The sequence below is a fragment of the Bos indicus genome, chromosome 25 (genome assembly GCF_029378745.1).
Source record: "Bos indicus isolate NIAB-ARS_2022 breed Sahiwal x Tharparkar chromosome 25, NIAB-ARS_B.indTharparkar_mat_pri_1.0, whole genome shotgun sequence".
NCBI lineage: Eukaryota > Metazoa > Chordata > Mammalia > Artiodactyla > Bovidae > Bos > Bos indicus.
In genome coordinates, this window is record NC_091784.1 from 1639631 (window position 1) to 1664191 (window position 24561).

General features: G+C 63.1%; 5 protein-coding genes and 1 long non-coding RNA gene across 13 annotated transcripts; 3 read left to right on the forward strand and 3 right to left on the reverse strand.

Annotated features, from left to right (window-relative positions):
• The first annotated feature begins 3348 nt into the window (after positions 1 to 3348).
• METRN (meteorin, glial cell differentiation regulator) lies at positions 3349 to 5553 on the forward strand. The gene is made up of 4 exons (XM_019988130.2): positions 3349 to 3549; positions 3835 to 4235; positions 4981 to 5040; positions 5128 to 5553. The coding sequence occupies exons 1-4, from the start codon at positions 3452 to 3454 to the stop codon at positions 5442 to 5444; spliced, it is 876 nt and encodes a 291-aa protein (XP_019843689.2). The 5' UTR covers positions 3349 to 3451; the 3' UTR covers positions 5445 to 5553.
• Positions 4743 to 8464, reverse strand: LOC139179676 (uncharacterized). The gene is made up of 2 exons (XR_011563973.1): positions 8251 to 8464; positions 4743 to 7873 (listed from the first exon to the last, which is right to left on the reverse strand). It is a non-coding gene; the product is annotated as an uncharacterized lncRNA (long non-coding RNA).
• Positions 8465 to 8640: 176 nt separating this feature from the next.
• Positions 8641 to 10132, forward strand: ANTKMT (adenine nucleotide translocase lysine methyltransferase). 2 transcript variants are annotated; one of them, XM_019988131.2, is made up of 5 exons: positions 8644 to 8956; positions 9168 to 9272; positions 9365 to 9505; positions 9699 to 9749; positions 9877 to 10132. In XM_019988131.2, the coding sequence occupies exons 1-5, from the start codon at positions 8795 to 8797 to the stop codon at positions 10096 to 10098; spliced, it is 681 nt and encodes a 226-aa protein (XP_019843690.2). In that variant the 5' UTR covers positions 8644 to 8794; the 3' UTR covers positions 10099 to 10132. The 2 variants fall into 2 exon arrangements, with proteins under 2 accessions (XP_019843691.2, XP_019843690.2); XM_019988132.2 differs by lacking the exon at positions 9699 to 9749 and having other exon boundaries at positions 8641 to 8956.
• Position 10133: 1 nt separating this feature from the next.
• CCDC78 (coiled-coil domain containing 78) lies at positions 10134 to 14454 on the reverse strand. Of its 4 annotated transcripts, none has more exons than XM_019988128.2 (14): positions 13910 to 14454; positions 13588 to 13707; positions 13423 to 13509; positions 13069 to 13245; positions 12906 to 12989; positions 12741 to 12808; positions 12544 to 12622; positions 12333 to 12458; positions 11919 to 12106; positions 11647 to 11788; positions 11482 to 11525; positions 10806 to 10872; positions 10632 to 10728; positions 10134 to 10539 (listed from the first exon to the last, which is right to left on the reverse strand). In XM_019988128.2, exons 1-14 carry the CDS (start codon positions 13955 to 13957, stop codon positions 10520 to 10522), a joined length of 1347 nt encoding a protein of 448 aa, XP_019843687.2. In that variant the 5' UTR covers positions 13958 to 14454; the 3' UTR covers positions 10134 to 10519. The 4 variants fall into 4 exon arrangements, with proteins under 4 accessions (XP_019843687.2, XP_019843685.2, XP_019843686.2 ...); XM_019988126.2 differs by having other exon boundaries at positions 10632 to 10732; positions 13910 to 14446; XM_019988127.2 differs by having other exon boundaries at positions 10632 to 10732; positions 13093 to 13245; positions 13910 to 14421.
• A 109-nt stretch (positions 14455 to 14563) lies between these two features.
• HAGHL (hydroxyacylglutathione hydrolase like) lies at positions 14564 to 17643 on the forward strand. 4 transcript variants are annotated; one of them, XM_070779371.1, is made up of 9 exons: positions 14564 to 14718; positions 15133 to 15316; positions 15666 to 15730; positions 15819 to 15936; positions 16007 to 16115; positions 16193 to 16296; positions 16497 to 16595; positions 16891 to 16967; positions 17243 to 17643. In XM_070779371.1, the coding sequence occupies exons 2-9, from the start codon at positions 15212 to 15214 to the stop codon at positions 17409 to 17411; spliced, it is 846 nt and encodes a 281-aa protein (XP_070635472.1). In that variant the 5' UTR covers positions 14564 to 14718; positions 15133 to 15211; the 3' UTR covers positions 17412 to 17643. The 4 variants fall into 4 exon arrangements, with proteins under 4 accessions (XP_070635472.1, XP_070635471.1, XP_070635470.1 ...); XM_070779370.1 differs by having other exon boundaries at positions 14565 to 14718; positions 16494 to 16595; XM_070779369.1 differs by having other exon boundaries at positions 14565 to 14718; positions 16888 to 16967.
• Positions 17644 to 17650: 7 nt separating this feature from the next.
• CIAO3 (cytosolic iron-sulfur assembly component 3) lies at positions 17651 to 24246 on the reverse strand. The gene is made up of 11 exons (XM_019987995.2): positions 24090 to 24246; positions 23144 to 23239; positions 21617 to 21760; positions 21001 to 21133; positions 20390 to 20524; positions 20033 to 20151; positions 19820 to 19949; positions 19639 to 19711; positions 19040 to 19177; positions 18522 to 18679; positions 17651 to 18440 (listed from the first exon to the last, which is right to left on the reverse strand). The coding sequence occupies exons 1-11, from the start codon at positions 24153 to 24155 to the stop codon at positions 18202 to 18204; spliced, it is 1431 nt and encodes a 476-aa protein (XP_019843554.2). The 5' UTR covers positions 24156 to 24246; the 3' UTR covers positions 17651 to 18201.
• Positions 24247 to 24561: the final 315 nt, after the last annotated feature.

The following is a 24561-nucleotide window of genomic DNA, read 5'->3' on the forward strand; positions in this document are numbered from 1 at the left end:
CGGGGGCCACCTCAGGGCCGGGCCTTGCCAGACCAGCTCACTCTTTAGGAACCCCTCCCAGGAACCCAGGGACACTGTCCCATTCTCAGGGGGTGGGAGGGGGCCGACGGGGAGGGTGGGGAGCCAGGGCCCCCAGCCGGCGGAAGGAGGGTCTGAAGCAACTCCCCACACTGACACCGGAGGGCGCCTGAAGCCCGCTGTCAGCTTCACCAGCCTGGGCAAGGGCGGTCCAGGGCCCTGGGAGTCCCTCCAGAACTGGACCTAGGTCTCAGCAAAGGCAACCGACCGGGATTCCTGCTCCCTTCCTCCCACTGGAGACTTCTTTGCCTTCTATGTGCTCAGTGCCACACCCTCTGCTCAGCTCAGTTCAGTCGCTCAGTCCTGTCCGACTCTCTGCGACCCCATGGACTGCAGCACACCAGGCTTCCCTGTCCATCACCAACTCCCAGAGTTTATTCAAACTCATGTCCATCGACTTGGTGATGCCATCCAACCATCTCATCCTCTGTCGTCCCCTTCTCCTCCTGCCCTCAATCTTTCCCAACATCAGGGTCTTTTCCAAGGAGTCAGCTTTTCGCATCAGATGGCCAAAGTATTGGAGTTTCAGCTTCAGCATCAGCCCTTCCAGTGAATATTCAGGACTGATCTCCTTTAGGATGGACTGGTTGGATCCGCTTGCAGTCCAAGGGACTCTCAAGAGTCTTCAACACTACAGTTCAAAAGCATCAATTCTTCTGCGCTCAGCTTTCTTTATAGTCCAACTCTCACATCCATGCATGACTACTGGAAAAACCATAGCCTTGACTAGACGGACCTTTGATGGCAAAGTAATATGTCCGCTTTTTAATTCCAAGGAGCTTTTTTTCCAAGGAGCAAGCGTCATTTAATTTCATGGCTGCAGTCACCATCTACAGTGATTTTGAAGCCCAAGAAAATAAAGTCTGTCACTGTTTCCATTGTTTCCCCATCTATTTGCCATGAAGTGATGGGACCGGATGCCATGATCTTAGTTTTTTGAATGTTGAGCTTTAAGCCAACTTTTTCACTCTCCTCTTTCACTTTCACCAAGAGACTCTTTATTTCTTCTTCAGTTTCTGCCATAAGGGTGGTATCATCTGTGTATCTGAGATTATTGATATTTCTCCCAGCAATCTTGATTCCACCTTGTGCTTCATCCAGCCTGGCATTTCCCATGATGTACTCTGCATATAAGTTAAATAAGCAGGGTGACAATATACAGCCTTGACATGCTCCTTTCCCAATTTGGAACCAGTCTGTTGTTCCATGTCCAGTTCTGTTGTTTCTTGACCTGCATACAGATTTCTCAGGAGGCAAGTAAGATTGTCTGGTGTTCCCATCTCTTTAAGAATTTTCCAGTTTGTTGTGATCCACACAGTCAAAGGCTTTGACATAGTCAATGAATGCTGGCAATTTGATCTCTGGTTCTTCTGCCTTTTCTAAATCCAGTCTGAACATCTGGAAGTTCATAGTTACGTTTTGCTGAAGCCTGGCTTGGAGAATTTTGAGCACTACTTTACTAGCGTGTGAGATGAGTGCAATTGTGCGGTAGTTTGAGTATTCTTTGGCATTGCCCTTCTTTGGGACTGGAATGAAAACTGACCTTTTCCAGTCCTGTGGCCACTGCTGAGTTTTCCAAACTTGCTGGGATATTGAGTGCAGCACTTTCACAGCATCATCTTTTAGGATTTGAAATAGCTCAACTGGAATTCCATCACTTCCACTAGCTTTGTTCGTAGTGATGCTTCTTAATGCCCACTTGACTTCACATTCCAGGATGTCTGGCTCTAGGTCAGTGATCACACCATCATGGTTATCTGGGTCATGAAAATCTTTTTTGCCCTGTGCGCCCCTTTCTAAATTCGTAGTTGGGTAAAATACATATAAAGCTTAGCATCTTCACCATTTCCAAGTGCACTGGGGTGTCGAGTGTGTGTGTCAAACCCCTGTCACCACCATCACCCCCAGAACACTCTGTTCCTCCCAGATGAACACCCTGTCCCCATTAAGCACCAATCCCCCATTGCCTTGCCCCAAGCAACCTCCATTCTACTTTTCCACTATGAATTTGACTGTTTTAGGTACTTCATGTGAGTAGACTCATATTTTGTGACTGAGAGGCTTCCCAGGTGGTGCTAGTGGTAAAGAACCCACCACCTGCCAGTTCAGGAGACATAAGAGACTTGGGTTCCATCCCTGGGTCGAGAAGCTTCCCTGGAGGAGGGTGTGGCAATCCATTCCAGTATTCTTGCCTGGAGAATCCCATGGACAGAGGAGCCTTGTGGGCTACAGTCCATGGGGTCACAAAGAGCCGGACATGAGCGACTAACACTTTCACTTTCCCACCCGCCTTGCCTAGAGCCAGGGGCAACTGAGCCCTTGAGCCCTGTGTGTGCCTGGCTTTTCATTGACCTGGAAGGGCTGTGGGGCCAGAGAAGAGGCGGTGGTCTGCTCGGTCTGGCAGCAGCTCCAATGCCGCCTTCCCATTGGCGCCGTCTGCCTCATCTGTCAGGGTGGACTTCTGGCCCAGGGCAGCAGGAGGCTGGGCCGGGGGGACCTTACACCCAGAGACGGCAGAGGGTCTTTGTCAGCCAAAGCTCTCAGGGACCCCAAGCGGTCCAGTACTGAGGCTGCAGTCCTGGGTTTGGGCCTAAGGCCTCTGTAATCCGACCCCGGCTTTTCACCAGGCTCTTTGGGGCCTGTCTGCTGGGTCCACACCGTCAGGCGTGGTTGTCTGCCCCTCCCTTTTGTCTGGCCGTCTCTGCAATCCCCAGCTGATCACCACGCCGCCTCTCCTCCTGCCCTGGCCTCCACAGTGACACTGGCTGCGAGTTTCCTCTAAAAGAGTGGGCCCGGCTCTAGCTTGGCCCGACCTACCAGGGCCTGACTCCGGGGGCTAGGGCTGTTCTTGCTCCTGCTGCTTCACCGAGCCTGAGCCCGCATCCTGGGGTTACCCACCTGGCATGTGGGGAGTCACCAGGGCCAGGCTGGGGAGAGGTGGGGGACGCAGGCCCAGGAACCACTCTTAGAGAGAGCCCCCCAGATGAAGCCCCCCTACCCCAGATGTTCCAGTGGGCATCACTGCCGCCGAAGGCCTGGAGGACAGGGGCCGAGCAGGACGGCGTGCAGGGCGAGGCTGAAGGCGGGCGGGGAGTAGGGGGACCTTGAGGAGGTGACGCAGAACTCCCAGTCCGCGGAGCCCCCTCCCCGGCGCCTCCCGGGCCCCTGGCGAACCGCCCACCCCGAGAGCGCCGCTGCAATTGGTGGAAAGTTCGGGGCCCGCGGCGCGATTGGCTGTCCGGCCCGCCCACTGCCTAAGCCGCTCCCGGCTCCGACCCGGTGCGTGGCCGGCGGCGCGGGCGGTCGGGGCTGTGCGGGGGCCGGGGCCAAGGCCCCGGCTGCTCCCGCCGCGCCCCCGCGCGTCCCCCGCGCCATGCCGACCTCTGCGCTGCTCTGCACACTTTGCTTCTGCCTCTTGGCCGCGGCCGCTCGCGCCGGCTACTCGGAGGACCGCTGCAGCTGGAGGGGCAGGTACGAGCCCCACTGGAAGCCCCCACGGGCCGACCCCTCGGAGCTGTGTGAGCCTCTTAGGCGGGGGCTGGGAGATGTGTCGCCCGCCCTTTCGGGCGCTCCGTCCCGGCGCCGAACCCTTGCCTTTGCCACCTTCGTCTCCCAGACTCTGAACCCCGGGCCTCAATTTCGTTCTCCACCAAGTGGACGCGGCTCTTGGTGCTTGCGGGGACGGGGTGCAGGGGGAACGGGCTGACCGGGTGGGGACGCCGGCCGCCCGTCTCAGAGCCGCCTGTCCGTCCACAGCGGCCTGACCCAGGAGCCCGGCAGCGTGGGACAGCTCGCCCTGGCCTGTGCGGACGGCAAGATCGAGTGGCTGTACCCGGCCGGGGCGCTGCGCCTCACCCTGGGCGGCTCTGAGCCCAGCGCGCAGCCCGGCATCGTCTGCCTGCGGCCGACGCGGCCCTTCGCAGGCGCCCAAGTCTTCGTGGAGCGGACGGGCGGCGGGCTAGAGTTGCTGCTGGCCGAGGGCCAGGGCCCGGCCGGGGCCCGGTGCGCGCGCTGGGGTCCTCGCGAGCGCCGGGCCCTCTTCCTGCAGGCCACCCCGCATCCCGACCTCAGCCGCCGCTTGGCCTCCTTCCGCTTCCAGCTGCGGGAGGACGGGCGTCCGGAGCTGCCCCCGCAGGCCCGCAGCCTTGGAGCGGATGGTGAGTGCGGGTCTGGGTGGAGACCTGACTGTCCTCCCCGTCGCACCGGGGGAGAAACGGAGGCGGCCTGTCACAGGCAGGGCAGGTGGGGAGGGGCGGGGGGCAGAATCCTGGAAGGTGAGACCAGGCAGGGCCACACGGTCCTGAAGGGCTGGGGGAGGGGATGACGGCCATAGCTGTCCAGGGCTCCCTGACCCGGCGGTGACCTCCCTCCCCTCCCCTAGCCCAGTATAACAGAAGTCCACTGTGAGCCTGTCACCATGGAGACGCAGCCCCGCCTCCCCGCAGGGCACCAGGCCCAGCTCTTTGCTCTCCTGGAGGTCGGAGCCTGACCCCACCGGGGATGGCGGGGGTGTCTGCTCTGTCCCCTGACCCCCAAACCCATCATAACCTCCTGCCCCATGGGCTGGGCTGGTGTCTTTGGGCCCCAGGAAGCAGCTCTGGGAGACAGGGAGTTACTGCCTGCTGGTACTGCATGGGAGACGGGCGGGCACCTGGCCCTGCAGCTCCAGGCCTGTGGGCCCTGTGCCTGCGTGCTGGCCCATGGCTGTGTGTGCATCACACACGCACAAACCTTTAGTGTTACAAGTGCAGGGTGTCTTCAGAGTGTGCACACAAGTTATCTGAGACCACAGGTGCCATCAGGCCCTGAGGGGGATCTGGGAGCTTGCCCTTGCCCTGGACACAGGAGTGTCCAGCTGGGGGAGGGCTCAGGGCTCCACTCCTGACCTGCCCTGCATGTCAGCTGCCTGCAGACCCTGCAGTGATGCCGAGCTCCTCCTGGCCGTGTGCACCAGTGACTTTGGTGAGTGCCCCGCTGCGGGGCGGGTGGTGGGGAGGAGCCAGGGGCCTGTCTTCCCCTGAGGTCACTGGCCAACACGTGTCCCCACAGTGATCTACGGAACCATCCTCGGAGTTGCCCACAACGCAGAGCTACAGGAGTCTGTCATCACCGTGGCAGCTGCACGTGTCCTCCGCCAGACGCTGCCGGTTTTCTGGGTGGGGGGCCCTGGGGGCCAGGGGCAGGCCTCCATTCGCACCCCACTGCACTGTGGCGTGCGCCCTGGCCCTGGCACCTTCCTCTTCATGGGCTGGAACCGCTTTGGTGAGGCCTGGCTGGGCTGTGCTCCCCGCCTCCAGGAATTCAGCCGTGCCTACGCGGCTGCCCACGCTGACCACCTGCACCCCTGCGAGGTGGTGCTGGACTGACAGGCCTGGGAGCAGGGTGCTGGGGAGGGTGGGGGGTGGCCTGCAGACGGCATTACAGCGTCACCTGCTTTTGAGGTAACAGCGATGACCAATAAGAGCGCTGAATGGATGAGCCAGTGTGCATATGGTCCCCAGCCCCGGCCGCCTCACTCCATTCTGTCCTCCCACAGCCTCGGGACACACAGCTCCCACTTCAGAGAGCCCAAGACCGCGGCCACACAGCCCATGCCCGGGCGAGGGGCTGCTGCTGGGGGTGCATGCAGGAACCCCCTCTCATGTGACCCTTGGTCTGCTGCCCCAATGCCAGGTGCTTCTACCACCAGAGTGGGAATGAAAAGGGGCCATAACCCCCAAGGTCTCAGGTGGGCAGGCAGGCAACCCCACTTCCCACCCTGAGGGAAAGGGCTGCGGTTTGGCAACCTGCCGACTTCCCCAAGTGGTGTGCCGCAAGCCCAGCGGTCACCCTGGCCCCACCCCACCCATGGGGAAGAATGGGCTTCTGTCCCCAGGCCCCTCCGATGTGTTCCCCCCACAGCTGTGGGGTCTCTCCTGCAGGGGTCCTATTTGTTGCCCATTTCCAGTGGGTGGGGGGTACACAATGGGGTCTCTTAAGGACCGTTTCCACCACCTCTCCCCAGTGGCCTAATTGTCGTTGCCTTGGACCACACGCTCTGGACCATGCTGAAGGCCCTGAGGCTGAAAGGCCCCAGTGCCAGGCAGGGGGTGGGGGGAAGAGAAGGGGGTGGGAGGCTGTGCATGGGGGACTTCGGAAGCTGGAACGAGCTGGCTCTGCTGACCCAGTCCCATAGCTCATATCTGGGGAGATTCCTGGGCTGAGCCCCAGAAACAACTTTCCTTACAGTCCTCACTGGAGAAGCAGCCCTGCCATCCTGCCGGCAGGAAGGGAGCAAGGTTCCTCAGGGCGCCTGCTGCCAGGCTCAGCTGGTGTAGGTGCCTCGTGTGGCCACGCCCAGTGGCTGCTCTGGAGTTCCCATGGGACAGACTGTCTAAGGCTACAGTGCTGGGGGGACATACTTCTTCACTCAGACGGGCCGTGGCTGCGGGGACTGCTGAGAACTGTGAGGGGGAGTACAGCCACCCTGGAGGGCAAGCGCCCCTGGGTTCCTCCCACCTCTGCTGTTCTTAAGGCTCCTTGCGGAGCCTCTTGCTCCCCCAGACTCAGACTGGCAACCCCAGATTGCTCGGGGCTCAGGCCCCAGACCTCCCCTCCGAGTACATCCTGAGTGAGGCCAGCCTCCTGCCTTTAAATACCACCAACATGCTGATGACCCCACATTTGGATCTCCCATGGACCTCTCTCCTCGACCAGACCCTTGTATACTTGTTTCCCTCCCCCACCAACAGGGAGTATCTCAGTAAAGACCAGAGAAGAAGGAGTGGAGTGTGCTCTCCTGCCCCCTCCTCCTCTCTGTCTGCAAAGGCCCTGGCCAAGGAGAGCTTCCCCTCGGGACCTGAGGGGTGCCTTACCCTTGGCTCTTGGCATGATGGTCTGGCCAGCTCTCCTCTTCTTTGGAGAGAGGCCTACGGCCACACCCAGTGGTCACTGTGGATTGTCTCTGGGACCATCTGTCATAAAAATGTAGGGCAGCTGCCTTGGGGTGGGCCCTCGGCTGGACACTGGCCTCTACCCACCTGCCCCAGGAAGTGCCTCCGATGAAGCACCTCTGATGCACACATCCTCCTCCAGATTAAGTGTTAGCTTTGCAACCAGTTCAGGAGGAGCAGAAAGAGCAGGAGTGGGTGTGGCAACAGGACCAAAGGAGCCCCAGGGTGCTCTGGGAGGCACCAGAAATGCTTGGGCCAGGAGCTTCATGCCTGCTCTCCAGGAAGTAGCCAAAGAGAAAGGTGTGGGTGAGCATGTGGGCTGGGGCTATGGGAGCAGATGCCTTTGGGGCACCGCTGGGTGCGTGTACTTACAGAGGTGTGCACCGGTGCCCAAAGGTGAGGGGCAGATGCAGGTGTGAAAGTGAAGGACTTGTGAATGTGCTCATGGGGGAGTCTGGGTAGGCGCTGTCATTCACTTGACCAGCTTTTATTGAGTTTCTTCTAGGTGTCAGGTGCTGTGCCAGGCACCAGGAATAATTTGAGGAACTAAAGAGGCAAGAATGGGATGCTGTGTAAGCCCAGTGCACGTCCTCCCTTTCTGGGGAGGGGCAGTGGGAGCCAGGAAGGAGGCAGGAGATTCTTGGTTGGAGGTGGGAGCAGCCCTCCTCCTCTTCAGTACTCAGGTCTCGGGAGCAGGGCACAAGGATACCTGTCTTCCACGCTGGTGGCAGCGGGGCCCCAGTGTGAAGCAGTCTGCACTTGGGAGGGGGGGTTGCGGACAGTGGTATCCGGCAGGTCCACGTTGCCTGAAGCAGCGTCCGTCCCCGCTGGGCCTACTGACGGGCCATGGATAGAGGAGGAGCCTGTGTGCAGACAAGTTTCTACCACTCAAGGCCTTCTGGCCTCAGGAGGGGGTCCTGGCTCTGTCCTGCCAGTTCCCTCTCCCGTTCCCAAGTTCTGCCAGGGCACTTCTGGGAGCTCCATCTTTCTTTGTGTGTGTGATGCTTCCTGGAGAAGGGAGGTGGTCTCCCCAGTTCCTGGGGCTCTTCCTCCCACCCCCATGGCTGGGCCAGTTGCCAGAGGGTCCAGCCCCTCGTATTCGCCTCCCCTCCCGTCGCGCTGAGACAGCCATCTGTCTTCTCCGTTCTGCTGAATTCTCCTTGTCAACCCCCTCGCCGGCCCCTCAGCCGAGACCAACCCCCCGCCCCCGCCCCTGCAGAACCCGGCGTTTCCCGCGCACCCGGGCTCTTTGCCTTCAGCCGTGGGAGGGCCCGGGCCCCCCGAGACTGCTCCTGGGCTCGGCGGGCGATCGGGGTGTGCTGGTCGCCGCCTCAGCCGCGCGAGCCCTTCCCAGGCCGCACGGGCCTCCGCCGCCAGTCCCCGGGGCCCGGCACTGCCTCCCGCGGGCGGCCCCCGCTCTGGGACGCGCGGCACTGGAGTCTGCAGCAACAGTCCGCGACTGGGGGACGCGCGCTACGCGCGGCGTGCTGTGTGGCCAGAACCCCTGAGGGGCGCCCCGGAACCCGCGACACGGGCCCGGGACCCGGGGGAAACGGGACGCGAACGGACCGGCCGCTTCCGGCGTCTTGGAGCAGCCATCGCCCCGCCCCTTCCGGCGTCGGCGACCCGGGTCGGGCAGGCGCGGAGCTGGAAGGAGCTGCGCGGTGCAGGCCGAGGGCGGCGGGGAGGGGCGGTCTCTGGCCCGGGCTGGCGCGTGAGGATCTTGGGCCTGAGCCGGGGAGGGTCCCTGCGGCGGGACGCCCCTAAGCCAGTGCCCCGCAGCCATGGAGCAGGACGACCCGGCCGAGGCGCTGACGGAGCTGCGCGAGCGGCGGCCGGGCCCGTTGGAGCTGCTGCAGGTGGCGGCGGGCTCGGGCCTGGCCGTCTACGCCGTGTGGGCGCTGCTGCTGCAGCCCGGCTTCCGCCGCGTGCCGCTGCGCCTGCAGGTGCGGGGCCGGGGTGCGGCGGGCCAGCGCCGGCCGGGTGGGCTGGGCTGGGGCGGGTTGCTGAGCGTAGGTGTGAGGCGGAGGGTGCTGCTGCGCCGGGCCGGCGGGGCTGTGGGGTGGAGCTCGCTTCAAGTGGGACCTGACAGCCCTCGCCCAGAGAGGAGGCCTGGGAGGCGGGCCCCACCCTCACAGCCCCGTCTTCCGCGTCCAGGTGCCGTATGTCGGCGCGAGTGCCAGGCAGGTGGAGCACGTGTTGTCGTTGCTGCGAGGCCGTCCTGGGAAGACAGTGGACCTGGGCTCTGGGGACGGCAGGATTGTAAGGACTGTGTGTGTTGGGGACATCTTTGCTATAACCTTTTCTGTGAGCGCGCCTCCGCGTCTCTTGGTCCTGACTCTCTGGGCCCACAGGTGCTGGCTGCCCACAGGTGCGGCCTCCGCCCCGCTGTGGGCTACGAGCTGAACCCCTGGCTGGTGGGACTGGCGCGGCTGCGTGCCTGGAGGGCAGGCTGTGCTGGCAGTGTCCGCTACCACCGTGAGGACCTCTGGAAGGTAACCTAGGGAGCCCTGGATCCCCTCAGACCCCACGCCTGATCTCCATGCTTCCAGTTCTGGCATGGCCGCTCTGCTGACAGCGCCGGGTGCCTCTTACCACCTGGCAGGCTGGGGCTGGGCCTTGGAAGCTGTGGTGACTCCATGCCCAGCAAACCTCTTTCCCAGCTGGGGTGACTTCCTCTTCCTGCAGGTGAGCCTGAGGGACTGCCATAATGTGTCTGTGTTCCTGGCTCCTAGTGTGGTAGGTCTGGGGTTTGCTGACTTCATGGGACGCCCAGGCCATCCCCAGTGTAGGCACTGGACCTGGAGGAGCTGCTAGGGGGAGCCATGTCCCCCTGGCCCACGCCACCCTCCCCTCTCTCCCACAGCTCCCATTGCTGGAGGACAAGCTGCAGGCAGAGTTGCCTGCAGGAGCCCGCGTGGTGTCTGGGCGCTTCCCCCTCCCCACCTGGCAGCCTGTGGCTGTGGTAGGTGAGGGCCTGGACCGAGTCTGGGCCTATGACATCCACAGAGGTGGGCCCGCTGGGCAGGCTGTGCCAGGGCCCAGTTCTGCCTCCGTACTTGGAACCCCCAATTCTCAGAATGGCTGACTGCAGGCATTAAAGACTCTGGGCTCCACCCTGATTCTCTCTTTTTTTTTTTTTAATATTTATTTGGTTATGCTGGGTCTTAGTTGCAGCAGTGGGATGTTTTGAGAACTCTTAGTTGTGGCATGTGGGATCTAGTTCCTTGATCAGGCATTGAACCAGGGTGCCCTGCATTGGGAGTGTGGAGACTTAGCCACTGGACCACAAGGGAAGACCCCACCCTGCTTCTTGTTGGCTGGAGGGCTGGGTGAAGTCATCTAGGGGGTGCTGTGGGGAGAGCGCCATGCTGGCTGACTATGAAGAGCTCTCCTCCAGGTTTGCCTGTTGACCAGTTAGTGGTTGCAGGTCCTTGGGTGCTGGGGCTTGTCTGAAGGTATGGCCCCCACTTTCCAGGGGTCCCCTGTACCCACCAGCTTTCTCAGCCTCAGGATCTCCTGCTTGTACCTGCTCAGAGAAACCAGGTTAGTCACCTGCCTAGTTGTGGACAAGCCCTGCTGCCAGTGCCTGGAACCGAGGTCCCCGAATCCCAGGCCCACCTTCCCAGGTGCTGGTCCACGTACTCCTGTAGCTCAGAAAGCTGCTCCTCTGCCATCGTGGCGCGGACCAGCAGCTGTGCCCGCTCCCGCTCCAGCTCTGCCTGGCGTGGGGGACACAAGCCATGAGCTAGGCTAATTGTGAGGAGGGGTCTCGGGCCAGGCTCTGCTCACTACCTGGGTGCCACGGGCGAACTCCTGTAGATTCTGGCGGATCTGGGCCCAGGACGCAGCTTCCAGGCCCCTTGAGGGGAGGCAGAGAGGTGGGCATGAGAGCTGGCATTGACCCAAGTGCTGATCAACAACCCTGCTCAAGTCAGGGCCCTGCGGTCCTTGAGGTTCCTCTTGGGAGCAAGTTTGGGATGGCCCTGCCTGAGTCTTGGCGCCAGCTGTGTATGGCAGGGGGTGGGGGTGGGGGCCCCACTGGCCACTCAGAAAGCTGAGCCACCGGGCCAGCTTGGACAGTGACTGCAGTGTCAGTAAGGAGGCTTCATGTTGGGAACATGAAAGCACAAAGGCTGTGAAAGTAACCGGGCAGCTGCTCCTGCCTTGTCCTGGGTCAGGCCCTCTTCTGTCCACACCCCCAGTGGTCTACAGCTGGGGCTCCTGAGTCTCAGGCGAGATGTCCATTCCTTGGGGCGTCTCCCTGACCCTCCCATTCAAGGTTAGCCCCTCTCCTGTCAGGACCCCTCCTCACTCCAGGCGCTTGGTTTTCTGAGATAGTGTCTCCTAAGCAGGCCGAGACTGGAAGTCACAGCTAGATCACTTTGTTTGCTGCAGCAACCAGAACACTGCCCCTGTAGTTAGCTTCCAGAATAAATGGGTCCCCCCAGCACCCACACTAGGTACTCACTGTGGCTCTACTGTGCCCCCCTGGGAGACTTCACTGGATCCCTTCTGTGGGAACAAGAGCAGGGGTTGCTAAACAGGGCAGGCTGCTCCAAGGCCTGGGGGTTTGGGCTTGGCTGAGCCTGGAAGGGGTCCTGGGGTGGGTTAGGGGGCAGCAGGGAGGGGTCACCTGGGCCTTGAGCTTCTGGAGCTCCTTCTCCAGCCTGGCCTGGTCCTCCGTCTGGTGGCTGGATTCGGTGACTGTGCTCAGGGGCAGCAGCGCCACATCCGAGGGAGCCGCACCAAAGGCAGCCCTGGGGGTCCCCTGGGCTCTGAAAGGGTTCACCAGCATTTGCTGCACACTAAGCCCCACACCGGGTCTCACAGGGCCGTCTGCCCCCCGATGCCCGCCTCAGGGAGGGGCCGTCCACCCCCAGGTGCCAGTCTCAGGGAGGGGCCCACCTGTGGGCGGTCAGCAGCTCCTCATGCCTCCGGCTCAGATCTGCCAGGCACTTGCGGTAGAAGCGGGCAGCCCGGGCTAGCTGCTGCTCACGGCTGTGATGAGCTGTCCTAATGTCCTCCAGAGTGGTCTCCAGGAATGTCCGAAGGGCTGCGGCTGTGGGCTTCGGGCCTGCGCCATCTGCGTATCCCTGGAGGAGGCGGGGCCAGGACCGAGAAGGGCGGGGCTTGGTCAGATCCAATCTCCCTCTTAACTCCCTCCCTCGAGCTGGTCTGAGGATAGTGTGCTGGGTAGGCCTGAAGTCTCTCTAACAAGGTCAGGAGTCTCAGAGGTGGTTGATCGCGGTCAGGCCAGGCTCAGGCTCCCCAGGACCCAGAGGCCTCCCACCCAGTACGAGGCCACCCCTCGGTGCTCACGGCCACGGTTTGGGCGCAGTGCTGCAGTCGGATGGCATACGCTTCGTTCAGCTTCTTGAGTTGCAGCTGCAGCTGGGCGTTCTCTGCCTCAGCCTGGTGGAGCTGGCCCCGGCAGGAAGACAACACCTGGGGGTGGAGGAGGCCCTGAGTCTGTGTCCCACAGCTGGACTTTGCAGAGCCAGATTGCAAAGCAGGTAGGGCTGGGCCTCACCACGGCTTGTGCAGCCAGTCGCTGCCCAGCTGTCCTGGCCTCCTCCCAGGCTCCCTGCAGCTGCTGGCCCAGGGCTGCCCTGTGGACAAAGTGTGAGGCTCAGCCGGGCCCAGGAAGGGTAACCCCCTCTTCCCCTTGAGAACAGCCCCCTCGCTCGCTGGGCCCTCCAGTCCCAGATGAGGGAGGCAGCCACTCACACACACGTCTCCAGGGCCTTCTGCTGAGCCCCGTGCTGTTCCTGCACCCGCTTTGCCTCTGCCGGCAGCTGTGGAGCACAGGATGGCTGGCTGGATGAAAGCCCAAGCCCCAGGTCCCCTGTTCCGCCCCACCTCCACCCCAGGCTGGGAGAAACCCTGACAGACCTTCAGGCTGGGTGGCTGCACACCTGTGCCATCCCCCAGCTCCTGTTGCTTGTTCTCGGGGGTCAGGAAGTCTGCGGACTGTGCCTGCACAGAACAGCTGTTTAGGCCTCACTGTTCCTCCCTGGACCCGCTTAGTTTCCACCCAGGCAGGCCCTGCCCCCACCTCCCGCTGTGCACTCCCGGTGACCTGGAGTCTGTGACGGTAGGAGTGTCCCTGCCCCCCGGGCTTGTGCCCGAGCTCCTGTGCCAGGGCCAGGTGGTGCCTTGGATCAGCCTCTGCTGGGGCCGCCTGCACTCCCTGCAGCTCCAGCTCCAGCATGCGGCTCTCCAGCCACAGGACCTGCGTGAGACCAGGTCATTGTCCATCTGGGCATCCACAGGGACGCGGCACACACAGGACAGGTGGGGTGTGTGAGTGTGTACAGACACTGTGCAAGTGTACATAGTCACTCGGGGCATACCTGCACCCCCCCACATGCCCTTGGGATGCCACACCTGGGCACACATCAGTGCCCACCTCACTCTTCAGCTCAAAGATTTCAGCATCGTGCTGCTCCTGCAGGCGCTGGTTTTTGATCTGCAGGTCGACCAGCTCCTTGCAGACCTGGGGTTGGTCAGGGTGAGTCTGTGAGGCCCTGGGGATGCCCTCCCTCCTGCCAGCACCCAGAAGCCCCACACCCACCTGCAGCCGCTGCTCCTCACTCAGCTCTAGGTCTGAGGGAAGCTCTGTCCCAAGGTTGGTGGCCCAGGCTGGGGCACCCCCAGGGACTCCTGGCAGCCAGGCCTCGGCCCGTGGCAGAACCTAGGGAGGCACCACCACTCAACCCCAAGGTTCGTCTCAAGCCCGGGCTGTGGCCTCCACCCTCGCACACCCAGCCTGGCAGAGCTGGGGCAGGCTCTCCCGTGGCCAGGATCAGGCCCAGTTCCTGAGTACATACACCCCTCCTGGCCTGTGAGGGAACAGGGGACACCCCCAAAAGCAGCAGCGTCCTGGGAGGACTCACATTCTCAGTGGCCCGAGGAGGGGGCACTGGGGCTGCCCCATGCTCCATACACAGAAGGGACTGCAGGCTGCCCCAAGCCCAGTGTCGCCTCCACTACCGGCCTGTTACTGCGACACCGTGGCTTGTGTTGCCAAGGCCTCTGTCGTTCCCAGGAGACTCTCGGTGCCCCGCCCACGAGGGCAAGCAGAACAGTGGTTGGTGACACCTTTCCGGCTTCCTTTTCATTATCTGGGAAATTCAGACGGTCACCCCAGCATGTCTCAGGGGCGAGAATGGAATCAGGAGTGCGCAGAAGGCCCAGGCTGGGGAGGTGTGGGACAGCGCACAGGGAGCCGAGCGGCCGCCCCTGTCACTGTTATCCTCAGGCAGCGCGCTTTGCCTTATCATGTGTGTTCCACACTCATTAGGCCCCCAGGCTGAGCGCCGGGACGAGCAGGCGAACAAACGGGAGCCTCCCTACACTCCCAGCCCGACCGAAGACGTCCCAACCCGGGGCCGGGGGACTCGGGAAGACTGGCTCAGCGCGGTGCCAGGAGGGCTTCGCGGAGTAGGCGCCAGAGCTCCGGGCGCGAATGGCCGGACGAGTGCGCGCGCTCCCTCCGCGCACGCGTGCTCCCTGCGCCGGGCTCGGGTCCCGCGGCGCGCAGGCTCCGGGCCGGCCCCGCGGGCGGGCCCCTCGGGCCCGGGCCGTTGGCGGCGGCGGCGAGAGTGGCGCGCTCCGTCCAGGCCCCGGGATTGGCGCCCGAGGTCCGCCTCTGTCCGGCTGTCCTTCAGGGAGTCCGCGCGACCGGCTGGCGCAACCCACAGAGGTGAGAGGACCTTCGGGAAGTGGGTGGCCGGGCCGGGAGGGTGTCTGGGGCTGGGGCCTGAGGAGCGGCGCTGAGGGCCGGATCCGCAGAGGGGCAGGGTCCGGAGAGGGGCGGGGCCGGGGTTGCGCTGCGCCGGGAGGGCGTGGGGGGCGGGGCCTGGGAAGCAGGCGGGGCCTACTCGGGCAGCGGTCCTACTGGGGGCGGGACCGGAAGAGGGCGTGGTTGTATAGGCGGGGCTTCTGGCGTGGGGGCGGAGCCTGCGGCGGGAGGCGTCTCGGCGAGGGACTGGTCCTCGCAGCTGCAGGTCATCTGGAGCCTGGAGCTTGGCCTTCCAGACGGGCCTCGGGACAGTCCGGGAGCAGCAGCGGGGCTCCTTTCTGGCGTGTGTGTGGAACTGACCCCTCCCGTGCACAGCCCTGCCTAGGGTCTGGAGAGGGCAGCCCCACGCTGAGGAAGGGGCTCAGGAGGTGCGGTGCGGCTGAGCTCTGCGGCCATGAAGGTCAAAGTCATCCCTGTGCTTGAGGACAACTACATGTACCTGGTCATCGAGGAGCGCACGCGGGAAGCTGTGGCCGTGGACGTGGCCGTGCCCAAAAGGGTGAGGGCAGGTTTGAGGCAGCGGGGGCACTGCTGTGGGCCCAGGCACCTTAGGCCCCTCTAGAGGCTCTGGACAACACTGCTGGGGGCAGACCCTCCCCTATTTTCTGGTCTCTGGTTATTTGGAGTTTAGGGTTTCTTGATTTGGGTCTCCTCTGAGGTTAGAGCCATCTCTGGACTTTTTCACCTGGTGCCTGTTTTGTACACAGTGGGTGCTCACTAATTGTCTGCTGGGTCTCCACTGCCCCTAGCACCATCCCATGCCTGGGACACTGTGCACCCAGGCCTGGTGCCCCAATGCAGGCAGCCACCTGGGCCATCTGCATGTCCCTAACTCCCATCCCTTTCAGCTGCTGGAGATCGTGGGCCGGGAGAGGGTATCACTGACCACTGTGCTGACAACCCATCACCACTGGTGAGTGCTGTAGGGGCAGGGCTGAGGCAGGCGGGTTCACTCCAACCCAGCCCCAAGCCCACGTGATTCCACTCTCACCCATCCTCAGGGACCACGCTCGTGGCAACGCGGAACTGGCGAGGCTGCTGCCTGGTCTGGTGGTCTTGGGTGCGGACGAGCGCATCTGTGCGCTGACGCGCAGGCTGGCACATGGCGAGGAGCTGCGGGTGAGCGCTCGCCTGGGAGGGACGGGGAGAGAGCCTGGGCCCAACCTCCTCACCTGCTCCTCTGCCACAGTTTGGGGCCATCCACGTGCGCTGCCTCCTGACGCCCGGCCACACCTTGGGCCACATGAGCTACTTCCTGTGGGAAGAGGAATGTCCGGACCCTCCCGCCGTGTTCTCGGGTACTGGCTGCCCTGTACCCACCTGCCCCACCTCCCCGTGCCCCATTCCACTCTCTCTGACCCACCCAACTCCCCAGGGGATGCACTGTCCGTGGCCGGCTGCGGCTCACGCCTGGAGGGCACAGTTCAGCAGATGTACCAGAGCTTGGTGGAGACCCTGGGCACCCTGCCCCCTGAGACAGTGAGCAGTCTGCCCCTTGCCCTCTCATGGCTGTGGGGGCCCGGCTTCCCATATAAGCAGCACGCACTGCACCTGCCTATGCCAGGGTTCAGGATGACTGCCTTCTTGCCAGCTGTGGCAAGAAGTGGACCGGCGAGGGGGTGGGGAGCATCTCTGCCCATGGCAGTGCTGTGCACCCAAGCACCTCGTCTCTCCAGAAGGTGTTCTGTGGTCACGAGCACACACTGGGCAACCTCGAGTTTGCACAGAAAGTGGAGCCTTACAACGACCATGTGAAGGCCAAGCTGTCGTGGGCCAAGGTGTGGCCGCTCCTCCACTCTCGGTGGCAAGGTTGGAGGGTGGGGCGGGCTGGGGCCAGGACAGCACTGAGTGTGTGTGTATGGGTGGGGTGTCAGCCATGACTACTGGTCTGGGTGACCAGGCCTGGCTTGGCTGGGGCATTCACCTATCCTAGGCTCTGGGCCACCTGCAGACTGGCCCTTGAGTGCCCACCTTCACGGCCTAGGCTCAAACCCCCAGGCTGCAGGTGACGGAGCCAAGCTGCCTGGGGCTGCCAGACAAGGCGGTGACTGGGGTCTGTGCTTGTTCCAGCAGAGGGATGAGGACGATGTGCCCACGGTGCCGGCAACCCTGGGCGAAGAACTCCTTTACAACCCCTTCCTGAGGGTGGCGTGAGTACCAGCCAGCATGCTGGGCCCTCGCGTATGGGTGAGGGGGGCTGGGGAGCATGGGGCAGGGCCTGAGCCAGTGTGTCTTGGGGACCTGTGTCCTCCCCAGGCGCCTCGCTGCACAGCAGGCTGGCACGGGGCTGACTTGTGCTCTGGGTCTCCCCTGCACTTATTTGGACATCAGGTGGCAGGGGGCCGGTCCCTGGGCTGTCTCTACCACCACGTCTGGTTCACCCCATGGGTCCCCTTGAACCCCACAGTGCCCCCTCTCCCCACAGAGAGGAGTCTGTGCGCAAGTTCACAGGGAAGGTGGCCCCAGCCGACGTCCTAGATGTGCTCTGCAGGGAGCGAGCGAGCTTCGAGAGGGCGGCTGAGCCGCTGCAGCCACAGGCCCGGGCTCTCCTCGCGCTGCAGTGGGGGCTCCTGAGCACACCCCGGCAGAAGTGAGCTCTACATGGGCCAGGCCACACGGCCATCCTCCCTCGACCCATAGGAGGGCCCGGCCATCCTCAGTCCTGCCCGGCCCCGGAGGGTGGGTGCTCTGGCACTTCTGGGGTTGGACACCCGGCCCCACTCCGGGCCACAGTGAGACAGGGGTGTTTGCACACAGTGCAGTGGGGTGTGCAGGGCTCCTGAACTTCAAATAAAGCTTTGAAAGGCCTTTTTCTCGACGCAGACAGACACTCTTGAAAAGAAGCTGTTTTTACTAGAGATGAGCTCAGGGACGTGCCCCGCCCCAGCCCCAGCCAGTAGGGGTCCAGCTGTGGACACAGGACTCAGCCCCTGGGAGGCAGGTTCTCCGGCCCCAGGCATCACAGCTCCATCAGACACCTGGTCTCGGTGGAGGGGCACCCCACCCCAGGTGGGGTCATGGGCTGGCTGCCTGTGTCCAGCCAGTGTCCTCGGCTGCCCAGTGTGGTAGGTTCCCCAGGCTCTGCTGTGACCTCACCAGCCGGGCAGGTCCAGCCTGTCACCACCACCCCACAGCAGTTTGGGGGGACTCTAGAGATGGAGGGTGAGGAGCCCTCCCACGGGACGAGCTGAGACCCCACCCCCCCACACCCAGGGGGAGCCCAGGTGAGAGCGATCCTGAGTCCCATTGCTCCGAGGGTCCCAGTGTCCCTGCAGCATTTGGGGGTGCCCCTCGGGGTCTCGGGCAACTGCCCTGCTGGAGACCCCCCACCTTCTCAGGAGTCCTGGTGTTGGTGGCAGTGGACTGGCTGGACCCGTGAGGCCTCTACCACCTGATACTGAGTCCAGAGCCAGCCTTCTCCACAGCGTGGTAGCTGGTGTGCAGCAGGCGGCCAGCCCGCTCCGAGCCTGCACCCTGCAGCCAGCGCTCATACAGCTCCTGGATCCCGGGTGCGTCCTCCGGTGCTTCTGTCCTGACCAGGCCATATAGCCTCTCGACCTGCTGCAGGAGCTCCTTGCCGGGCATGTCGGGGGCCTTGAGCTGTCCCCCGCCGTTGAGGCACCCTGTGGCAGAGGGGGGCAGGCGTGGTCACAGAGAATGCCGGCCGGCGCACAGGGTCCCGGGGGCCCCCTGCCCATAGCTACCTGCCGGGCAGGCCATGACCTCCACGTAGTGGTACGGGCAGCGCCCGCGCTTGAGCTTCTGCACCAGGTTCTGGATGTTTCGGAAGCCGTAAGCTGCGGCAAAGTGCAGCAGGACTTGGCCCTCCCTCTCCAGAATCACCTCCTGGAGGTCCTTGTTCCTGAGGGCACAGACCTGGCTGTCCACACAGCATACCAGGCTCACTCCCGGTGGGGGCGGTGAGGGGGGAGGGGAAGAAGCTCCTTCCCACCAGTGGGGCAGGCAGTCCCAGCCTCAGGTTCCTGGTCTGTAGAATGGGAACCCCGCCTTCCCAAGGTCAGACGAGCCCCAGCCCACCCTCCCTGGAGTGGGGGCTCACATCAGGACACAGTGTGTGCCAGGAGCTCCGTCCCGCCCTCGTGCAGCCCAGTGCTGTGGGTAGGGACACTGAGCTCTACCATGAGGAGACCCAGGGCTCGGGAGTGCTCGTCCCATCACCTGAGCCAGAGTGCAGGGCCCGGCTCCAGCCCTCCCCACTGACCTCAGGGGTCTGTAGGTGACCTCAGTGACATGGATCCCGAAGAGCTCCTGGGCTGCATGCCGGAACACGTGCTCCAGGTAGCCCCCTGAGCCCCCGCCCTGATGGCTGGTGGGCTCCTGGGCAGAGGCACTGCTGCACCTGGGGAAGAGGCCAGGCCTCAGGTGGTGTTGGGGCTGCTGCCCACCGAGGCCTTGCAGCAACCTCTGTCTCAGGTTTGAGAGTGTTTGCTTTCTAAGCGGAAGATGAGTCAGAGCCCAAGGCCTTGAGGGTGTGTTGGGCAGAGGCTTGTGTGGCAAAGGACTGTCCCCTCCGTCGTACCACCTGTCCTGGGGGAGCTCAGACCTGTGTGAAGTCAGGGTCAGCTCTGACGACCATCAGCCAGTTGTCCACAGGCTGCCTCGGGATCTCAAGCATCTTGGACACTGAGACACACGAGGGGCCGAGGGAGGCCAGGCCAGAGAAAAGGGAGGAGGCCAGTGCCTGCGTTGAGGGCCACGGCCCCTCCTGCCGCCTGCCCAGACCTGCGAGACCCCCCGGGTGGAGAGCACCCAGTGCTGGGTGAGCTTACAGCTCCTCCAACAGGGCCGGTGATGACGTACAGACTGTCCAGAGGAGCCGGCTCCAGCTCTGACAGCGAGACCCCTTCTTCTTCCAGCAGCTTGAAGACTTCGCCTGCAGGAGACCACAGCACAGACACGCTTCAGCTGAGTCTCAAGAGCGACAGAGACCATTACAGACGCACGGCTCCCGGTCACAGCGCTGGCTGGCCCGGGCCCGCACCTGTGGTGATGACACAGTCCACGTCGCGTGTCTGGTGCTCCTGGCTGAAGAAGTCGGGTCTGGAGGCTTCCAGCTTTTTGTCGTAGCAGGGCATTACTGTCGCGTGGTAGACCTTGTCGGGGGTCAGATGCTGTGTGCAGGGTGTGGCAGTGAGGCGGCGGTGCAGGGCTGATGGGGGGCACCGCAGGGGGGCTCACTCTGGGTCCCCGTTACCTGCTGCTGGGCGAAGAAGTCCTTGACCAGGGAGCCCATGACCTGCTGCGGGGACCGTGCCGTGCTGATGTGGGGGAGGAGGGTGCTCCCGTGGGTCTTCTCCGCGTAGCAGATCCAGCCTGAGGCCGACGCGGGGTGTGAGCAGGGCAGTGAGGTGACTTCCGGGGGTGGTTGACTCATGCAAGGGGTTAGGGTCCCACCAAAGAGCCCTCTGCTCTGCTCTTGCCAACACGTGTCTCTGGTGTCCCCATGATCACCCCTCAGGAACTGAAGTGGCTCCAGGTAACCCTCAGGTGGCTCCTGCCGAAGAGCCCCCACCCTCCTCACCACGTCCAGCTACCGGCCGCGGGCGCACACCTGGGCAGGCAGAAGTCAGCACGGGCAGGGCCTGCTCGGGGTCGGCCTGTCCTCGGAACCGCCGCACAAACTCCCGCTGGCTCTCGAGGAGGCTGAAGTTCCTTGAGAAGGCGGTGTCGAACACGTAGTGTGCGCCTGTGAGGGAGCACCCACCTCACCCCTGGAAGGACGGCTGCGCCCGGGGTGGGCGGGTGTCACGGGATGCGTCGGTGGTGGACGCCCGGTGCCCTGCCTCTGAGGTCGGGCCTGCAGGTGCCAGGCCGCATCCCACACACGCCAGCACAGCCGCCTGCACTGGGCCCCCTATGCCCTCCCAGCCCTGCCCCTGGCGTGCAGGGGCCGACCAGGGGCCGAATTCAGGCCTGAGAACCATGCCTTGGTGGTAATAATTTAAAAACGAAGTAAAGAATAGGTGAACTCCAGGCTCGGGGATGTGCAGCATCAAAATTCAGGGTTTTTTTTTATTAAAAGGCCCTGCTCTCAATCATCACAATAGAAGCTCAAGCTGAGTTGACCTCCAACAGAGCTTCTGATGCACTTAAGTCCAGTAACAGCCAGGTGTCACCTCAGCCCCGTGCCCACGCGGGAGCTCGCCGAGCTGCAGCACCTACCTATTTTTTTAAAGAATGCTGTTAATTTCCTGGCGGTGTCCGTAGGATTCAGCTGAAACCTCACAGCCAGTGACGCTCTGGACTGGGGCGAGACCGAGATGACAACCAGCTTCTGCTGATCAGGTGCTGCCGTCTGCAAAGCATGGGACCCACGGCTCGCTCTGTGGGGTTTACAGCCTGACCACATCTGCTGCTGCTGCTAAGTCGCTTCAGTCGTGTCCGACTCTGTGCGACCCCATAGACGGCAGCCCACCAGGCTCCCCCGTCCCTGGGATTCTCCAGGCAAGAACACTGGAGTGGGTTGCCATTTCCTCCTCCAACGCATGAAAGTGAAAAGTGAAAGTGAAGTCGCTCAGTCGTCCGACCCGACTCCTAGCAACCCCATGGACTGCAGCCCACCAGGCCCCTCCGTCCATGGGATTTTCCAGGCAAGAGTACTGAAGTGGGTTGCCATTGCCTTCTCCGCTGACCACATCAGGGCGTGTCAATTTTGCAAACACACAGAACTCGAAGTTTAGGGTTAACACTTCAATGCCAGGAGTCCCCAGGAGACACAGGACAAGTAGCACCAGATGAGCTGCCTTAACGACACTAGTAAAGACGGCCCACTGCTCACCTTATTGGCACCTAGAACCTTCCGCAGCTCCTCGTGGCTCTGCTGAGTGATAAGCACAGTCTCCGCTGAGGTGACACAGCCACTGCACGCCAGGCAGTCGTCCAGCGAGATCTTGGCCTTCTCCAGCTTCTTCATCCCTCCATCCTGGAAGCACGAGAACCCGGTACCCCAAGGGCCCTTCCACACGAGGACACAGCGCGCTCAGGATGACGTGACCCATGGGAGAGCTTCATTCTCTGGCTCACAGCGCTGACAAGCAGCGTGGTAGTTGGCTGGCTTTATGTGCCGTAAGTTTTTAGAAAGTAAATATTTAGTACAGAAATACATATATATGTTCTAAACTTTCCTAGAGGCACCATGCTAACTTGGGTACAAACGTGGCTGGCGTATTGTATTAAAGAGCCTTGCTGCCCACTAGGGGAGGGACATGAACATTAAATGTGCAAAGAAGCAGCCAACTCGTCACTGGTCCCCAGACTGTGCCTATGGGGACAGGAAAGTGCTGTGGGGACAGGAAAATGCTCAAGGCCAGGCTCTGAAAGGAGAAGGAAGAGAAAGGCAAGGGCGAAGATGAAAGAAGAAAGGACAGAGGGACAGGGAGGAGGTGGTGGGAGCCTGTGTCCCCCAACACCTGCACAGAGAAGAGTGGGCGAGGCAGGCAAGGGGCAGTTAGGACGCCAGACTCAGCCAGACAGTCGAGGACTGGGCGTTCACACTGGCCTCCAGGCCGACGGCTGGGCAGCTCTGAGCCGCAAACGGGCCCAGCAGAGCCCTCGCTTCCTCTGCACACACGGGAGTGGTCTGAGTCAGGGCCGGGAAAGCTTCAGGGGCCCAAACTGTGACTGGGGGCTGACTAGCCGGGACCCCCTCCCAGCCCACTCACGAGGCCCACATTGCACTACAGTGGCAGTCTGAGCTCAGGGTGCTTTCCCGGCCCGGCCAGCCTCGAGGCCAACAGGGACTGATGTGCTTTGGCCTTCCCTCCAGGTCAACCCCTGCTGCCCTGGAGCAGGGCCCCCGGCCCCATGAAGGACCCCGCCTCCCATGCTTGCTGGGCTCGGGCGGGACCCCAGCTGGGCTGCCAGGTCACCCTCCAGGGCTGAGTAAACATGGACTCCTTCCCCGGAATCGCTGGCTCCTGCTGTCTGGCCCCACCGCGAGCCATCCTGTGGCTCCTCGCCTGCTGGGGGGGACCCCTGGGCCGGTGCGCCCAGTGGTGCCTGTAGTCCTCGGGACAGCATGGGTGTTCTCGAGGACCCAAATGGCAGACAGTCGGGGTGTCAACTTTAACGCCGTGGGACCAGGGTCTTGGCATTGCTCAATTACACAGGAAGTAGGTTTCACTAAGAACAAGTGGTCTGGACTAAAAAGTGTTACACAATTAGAACTTGAGAGAGAGGGATGCCGGAACTGCCACCTCTGCAAAGAGCCCTCTGCAGTGCACACCTGAGAAAGGGCTGGTGACACGTGGAAGGTGCCATGGTGACTGCACCTGTCACTGGACAGAGCAGCTGGGCTGGAACTTACCTGACTGACTTGGAAGTAACTCCCGTCATCTTCGATGTGGATCTTGGCCACGCCGCTTCCAGGTCTCCTATCCACCTTCATGGGCTTGATGCAGTCCTACCCGTAAAAGACCCGAAGAGCGCCTGAGCGCACAGCGGCGGAGGGGCCCCAACACCGACTGGAACGAAAACTCTGCCCTGATTCCGGCCTTCCCGCCGCAGAAGCAGTCTTGGCACTGTGGCTGCTTACCCTACTCGCGCGCGTTCAGACACTGCCCTGCCTGTCGAGCGCATCGAGGTCGCTGACCTGATGCAGGTGCAGGCGCTGTGGCCAACCTAACTGTCCGCGGACACCGCCAGTAAATGGCGGGTGGGGCACCGCACGGAGGGCCAGTGTTTCATTGGAGGCCGAGGGTCGGCAGAAAAGCTCTGCCTCGCCCAGTTCCTGGAAGATGGTTCCTTTCTCTCCAATTCCTCTCTGCCTAAGAGGAAGCTCGCGGGCCGTCGCGTTCCCAGCGAGCAGCCTCGGAAAGCCTTGGCAGGAGGTCCGTCCGGCCTCTCGCGCTCCCCCCGACACGCCTCTGCCGAGCCCTGGTCCCGCGCGGCTGCCGGCAACCGATAAGCGGGGCAGCAGGGGAGGCGGCCGGCCCTCACGTGCGGCTGGCCTGTCCCCTTGGGGACACGCTCTATCTCCTCCCCCGGGAGGTCGACACCTACGCCGACCACAGCGCTGACCGCAGCGGAACGCCCCCCCTTGCCCTCGCGGCGGGGCGAGGAGCCGGCCAGGGAAGTTCGGCGGGGCCTCCCGGCCCCGAGCTGGTTGTCGTGGCCGCCTGGGAAGGGGACCCGGAAACCGCGGGGCTGTGCGACCCAACAGGCCCCCCGATCCCGAGCCTCTCTCTCGGGCTGGCGGGGGAGACCGCGGCGAAGAGGACTCCTTGCGCGAAGCAGCCGCCCGGCCCGCCCACCTGAGACGGCGCGATGAAGTCGTCCAAGTCCGTCAGCTGCAGGGCCCCGCTGAAGGGCGACGCCATGGCGCCACACTACCGCCGGCCCCGGCCCGGACGGCGTCGCCAAACGCCGCGAAACAGCGAGGCAGTTCCGCCACACTGCCGGAAAGCGCCGCGTGCGCATGCGCGGGTGGCCCCGCGGCCGGGCTCCCGGGGGCGCGCGCCCCCTGCTGGCGGGCCGGTCCTCCGCACCCCGCGCCAGCGAGGGCCGCGGGGAAGGAGCCGCGCCTCTCTCGGGGCTCCGGGCTCGCCTCCCCCAGTCTCAGCCCCGGAGAGAAGCCGCAGGGGCGCTGTTCTTGGTTCTGGACCAGCCCAAGAACCCGGAAGGGCGCCGGACGCGCAGAGGCGGCCAGCTTCGGTTGGAGTGAGAAGGGAATGGGAGCAGGGTTGCGGAGCGGCTCCCCCAGGCGGCCGGCCGGTGCAGGGCCCC